General features: G+C 37.2%; 1 protein-coding gene across 1 annotated transcript; it reads right to left on the bottom strand.

The window, feature by feature from the left end:
• Nucleotides 1–246: 246 nt before the first annotated feature.
• LOC122295583 (cytochrome P450 82A3-like) lies at nucleotides 247–2,913 on the bottom strand. Its single transcript, XM_043104660.1, has 2 exons — nucleotides 1,852–2,913; nucleotides 247–1,070 (listed from the first exon to the last, which is right to left on the bottom strand). The coding sequence occupies exons 1-2, from the start codon at nucleotides 2,815–2,817 to the stop codon at nucleotides 432–434; spliced, it is 1,605 nt and encodes a 534-aa protein (XP_042960594.1). The 5' UTR covers nucleotides 2,818–2,913; the 3' UTR covers nucleotides 247–431.
• Between the last annotated feature and the right edge of the window lie 2,480 nt (nucleotides 2,914–5,393).

The raw sequence follows: 5,393 nt of genomic DNA, 5'->3' as shown, positions 1-5,393 counted from the left end.
AATTACTTGAATTTTGGAAAAAAAAAAAAAGAAAAAAAAAAGGATTTAGAGAGCAAGAAGTCCGCCTTACCAGTATTTACACAAGGTGTGCTCACGTTAGTAGGACTCAAAAGGAAAGAAGAGCACAAACTAAAATTGGTTGAAGTCTCAAGTTACGAAGAGAGATATGGGCATGTGAGTGAAAATAAAACAGGGGTTGTGTGAAAACAGAGGGGGAAAGTGAATCTGTGTGTACGAGAGTGAGAGTGAGGATTATTGTAGGCATATTGTAATTGCCAATCTATTACAATAATTACGTGCCAACTTTTACATGCATGGTGCAAAGCGGCACTACTAATTAATTTATTGGACAACTAAATTAAGCAAAGTTTTGGAAATCTTGATCAAACCACAATTCTGAGACCCATACTGCATGCATGCATGCATGAATTCTATTTGATGGTCTTCAATGCATAAAGCTTGGAAGGTAGGCGAGGTGCGATGAGAATCTCGAGGGGAGTGGCTTTCATGTTTGTCAGTCCAAAGCTCTCAGTCATATCAACCTGTGCATTCGAGGGAGTTGAGATCTCAAACATGTGCAAAATACGAGCCAGTGTCAAATGTACCACTTGAAGGGCTAAAGTTACTCCGGGGCACACTCTTCGACCACTTCCGAATGGTATCAATTGAAAATTTTTACCACTGACATCAAAATCCTTGTGGGTTGATAAAAAGCTTTCCGGCTTAAACTCCAGAGGGTCTGACCATATCAGTGGATCCGTTTGAATTTTCCAGATGTTGGTAATGAGTCGGGTGCCTTTAGTGACATGGTATCCGCCTATGATGCAGTCCTCACTGAATTCTCTCGGCGATCCTAATGGAGCTGCTGGATATAAACGTAATGTCTCTTTCACAATGGCTTGGAGATAGACCAATTTACTGATATCTGAGTCCTCAACAAGTCTTTCCTTTCCCACTTGTATGTCAAGCTCATCCTGGGCCTTTCTAAGCACATGCCGGTTGTTTAGCAAGAGCGATATTGCCCAAGTTAGGGTAACAGTGTTGGTGTCACCGGCCCCTGCGATCAGATTCTGCAAGGTGCAAGTTTGTTGAAAATTCATAACTCATTACCTTGAAGGTGGAATTGGAACAACTCAATCATTCTTCTTAAAAATAATCATAGCAGAACAAACTATCTCTGTTTTATTTTCCTATTTTATTATAATAACTTCTTGCGCACACAAAACAGAAATCAAAAGATTGTTATATACATCGGGTTATTATGCAGGATTAACCCATGCAAGTTCAAACCTTGTGAAGCAAAAATTGAGGAAAATAAAATACAGCAATTATTTTTCTGCAAACTTGAGTGATATATATTTTGAAAAAATCTAATTACAAAAACAATCGCAGACTAATATGTACATCAATTTAATGTAATTGCTCAAAAAGTAGATTTTATTAAAAACAATGCTAATTTAAATTTTGAATATGAATGAATCAGTATTAATACGTAAATTAGTACGCGATTTTACTTGGACGTAGCCAAATTCATATATTTTCCCCTTACATTCTAGCCCAAGAAACCTTAATAGCAATTAGATTCTTATATTTATCAAGTTCTCCCGCCGGCCTCCTTCTCTTTTCTCCATCTCAATCCTTTTCTATTTTATTATATTCTCTATCATTTGGATAATGGGCTGTGGGATTTTCAGTCTTAGAAGTGAATTGTTAGTCTAATGACGAATTGTTAATTTGAGTCATCTAAAGGTTTGAAAACTATGGTCGGGAAATTGAGTTTTTGGGTAACATGATATTAATCAATTGGCACAAATATTGCAGAATATATAGAAGAGAAAAGCGAATGCCTACCAAACATGTGGCTTTGTTGATTGTATCCGCATCATTGCCTGCAAGCTGGTCTGCACCATCGAGGATAGAAAGCATTACATCCATGAAATCTTGCTCCCCTTTACGGCCCTCACCTAAAGCCCTCTTACGCTTATGATCTTCCAGCCATTCCCCAATCATACTGTCCAATTCTTTAGCAGTTCTCTTCATGGCCTTCTCATGTCCACCATAATCCAACCAACCAAGGCAAGGAATGGCATCCGACACCACGAACAACCCAAGCAAACGAAAATACTCCCTCAATGCTTTTTGAAAACTACGTGCCTTTTCTTTGTTATGATCCCCTATACTAGTAGAAAAGTCGTACCGCTTTCCAGCAACCATCCTAACAATCAAGTTAAGATTCATGTCCCCAATCCACTGCTTCAGATCCACCATAACCTGGCCTGAGTTGTCCCTTTGCTTGGTCCAAAGTTTGTATAGCTGTGCTAAGGAGGTCTCAACTTCGGAGACTCGAACGTGAGAAAGAAGTTCAAGCCGACGATTAGAGAGTAGCTGTACGGCGACTATTTTACGCAATTCACGCCAATAGGAACCATAGGCTGCGCGGCTGAACACGGCAGAGTTATATCCCAAGTGCTTTGAAGCAACAAGTTTGGGTCGAGAGGAAACAGCGACATCGTTGGTTGTGAAGCACTCCTTAGCCACCTCCCAATTGCTCAACACCAAGGCTCGGTGCAACCCTATCTGGATAGTGAAAGCCGGACCGTATTTGTCTGCCATGGCTCCCAAAGTTTTGTGGGAAAGTTGGCTTCCTCCCAAAAGAGGCAGGTGACCCACTATAGGCCATGCACCCGGGGGACTTGGTGGGGTTTTGAGCAAGCCATCTTTAGACCTCCTTAAAAGATGAAATAACAACAGAGCTATGGCAAGTGCTCCAACTACAACAGAATTTAGGCAAGGGGAAAGAAGGGAAAGAAGATCCATTATCGGCGACAATATTTTGCAAGAGGCAGATTGGAGGATATCTTTTGGTGAACTTATAATAATGCTTTTATTACCATATGTTCCAACTGTTCACGAGATTTTTTGGGGGTGACATAATGTAAAAATCAAATTATCATAATTTCATACATAAAGTGGCCTTCTTATCTTTTAACAAGTGATCTACCAAGTGCCAGCAGATCTCTTAAATAGTTGTAGGATAGTGATGTACTTTTAGGATTCTTCTCATTTATAAGGACTCAAAAGGGTACAAAAGCATCGAAAAACAAATTAATAAGTCTTCTCTGGCTTAATTCATAGAAACTTTATCCTTCATAAAGTTACATTTTACCCTTTCAAACCATTCATTCTCTTTAGAATTTGAAACATATATAAGTGGCCAGCATTTTACATATTACCCTTTTCAAAAATACCGTCCACAATGTTAACTTATTATTGGGTTATTTTATTCTCAAGTCTGTGTGTAGAATACACCATGTATGCATCAATTAAATAGTAACATTTGATTTGTAAGATTATCAGGTTTTCAAATTTATCTTCTAAATCAAATTATGACATATAAGTATTCTACTAGATGTGTTCTATACCAATTTGAGAATAGATTTTTTCATTCGAAAATATGTGGATGGTTATCAAAGAAATAATGACAGTATTGCAAATGTTGTAATCTCCCTCAATACCGAGTAGAGTAATTGTATTCATGTATATATAGAATTACAAGAGTTGACTATACAGCTGTAACTTAATATGTATACGAGGACAGTAATAACAGAGAGACACGAAAGTAGCAATCACGAGAGCTAGTCTGGTGTAGGAGGAGGACAAGGCATATAAGTAGCCGAATCCATAGTTGCCTTATTATCCCCCCTAAAGCTGAGCAGAAGGAATTGGATGCACAGCTTGGCACAAAGAGCCTGAAATTGCACAGTGACTAAAGGTTTCATCAGTGCAACTGCAAGTTGGGACTCGCTAGGTGGGAACTGAACATTGAGAGCCCGTCTCTGAACTTGTTCGTGGACAAAGTGTAATCGATCTCAGCATACCTGGTGCCCACTTGCTGTTATTCAGAATATATGTTAAGAATTCATAATCACGAAGTAGTTCACCAACTTCTGCCAATATAACAGTACAGGTCTTCACTCGTCGGTAGTATTCGGACATGGACATGTTGCCCTTCTTGAGAGTGGATAAGTCAAGACATATGCCTACCACTCGTCCTTGTGCATGGTTGGAAAACATGCGCTCAAGAGAACATCAAACATCCTTGGATGTTTCAAGGTCCACCATGTGGGTGGTAATTGATTATGAAAGAGAAGACATGAGGGCACCAAGGATTACCTGATCTTGGTTGTACTATTGAGAAAATTCTAGATTGGGAATAGTTTGGATTTTGTCATCTTTTAGAACTAATATTAATTGTTGGTGGAGGACATGGGATTGTTCCATCAGCATAGCCAATCAATTGTTGGCATCTACTGAGATAGGAGGAAGTTATCCTTAGTGAGTTTTGTGGTGACAAGGTTTTATCGGCCAACTGGGGCAGAAAGAGACATTGTTTGAAAACAAAAAGTAAAAAAAAAAAAAAAAGAGTGAGTGACTAGCCAAAATGATAGATGCCATGGGAGCAAGATTCTCTTAAACATTGGTCTTCTGGCTCTGTGATACCATAAAGAAATAATGACAATATTGCGAATGTTGTATTAATCTTCCTCAATATTGACTGGAGTAATTGTATTCATGTATATATATAGAATTACAAGAGTTAACTACACAGCTGTAGCTTAAGATTTATACAAGAAAAGTAATAACAGATCTAGAGATATGAAAGCAGCAATCACGTGAGCTGTTCTGGTGCAAGAGGATGAGGCATATCGGTAGCAAATCCATAGTTGCCTTATTATCTATTATGAACTATTATTTTTCTCATTTTACTTAATTTAGCTACTCATATGCATGTTGAGTTTGTCTCTTTGTGTCGCAATCATTTCAATGAAGTTGTTAGAGACGGGATTAATCAACATGGAACTAGAGCTTTGATGCTCTTTTGTTCAATGCAAATGCAAGGGTTTGAGTTGTAGTATTTAGGGTTTGTTTGGGAAGTGAGAAAAGATGAGAACTCTGTAAATAATAGTTAAATAGTTTGTGAGTAGTAGTGAAAGGATTTGAGTTACAATGTTCTATTGAGTTTTGAAAAATGAGAGAGAAAAAATTAAATAAAAATATTATTTTTATTTTGTAATTTTAGAAATTTGTATTGTATGTTTTTTGTGTTTTATTTGGAAGTTTGTAAAATTTTTAATGATTAGATAATAGTTAGATGAAAAAGTTAAAAATTTGAAATTGAAAAACGTTTGTATTTGAGTGATGTTTGGAGAGTAACTAGTAGTGAAATTTTGACAATAGATGAGATATTTTATGTTCCAAATAAGCGTTAAGTGATGTTTATAAATGAAATTATGAGAAGTTTCGAGAATTTTTTGATTCCTTTGTGTCCAAACGCCCACTTTTTCTTGAAAATGAGCATAGTTATCCCTTTTGTGATATCTTATTTTTCTCAT

Source organism: Carya illinoinensis, chromosome 15 (assembly GCF_018687715.1).
Source record: "Carya illinoinensis cultivar Pawnee chromosome 15, C.illinoinensisPawnee_v1, whole genome shotgun sequence".
NCBI classification, from domain to species: domain Eukaryota; kingdom Viridiplantae; phylum Streptophyta; class Magnoliopsida; order Fagales; family Juglandaceae; genus Carya; species Carya illinoinensis.
The sequence above is the reverse complement of the archived record's forward strand: the minus strand, read 5'-3'. Positions and strand labels throughout refer to the sequence as shown.

Bases quoted from the DNA above. Each gene is read 5' to 3' on its own strand.
- LOC122295583 (XM_043104660.1), bottom strand. From the start codon at position 2,817: ATGGATCTTCTTTCCCTTCTTTCCCCTTGCCTAAATTCTGTTGTAGTT. The intron at 1,071-1,851 runs GTAGGCATTCGC...TGCACCTTGCAG, and splicing joins TCAACAAAGCCACATGTTTG to AATCTGATCGCAGGGGCCGG.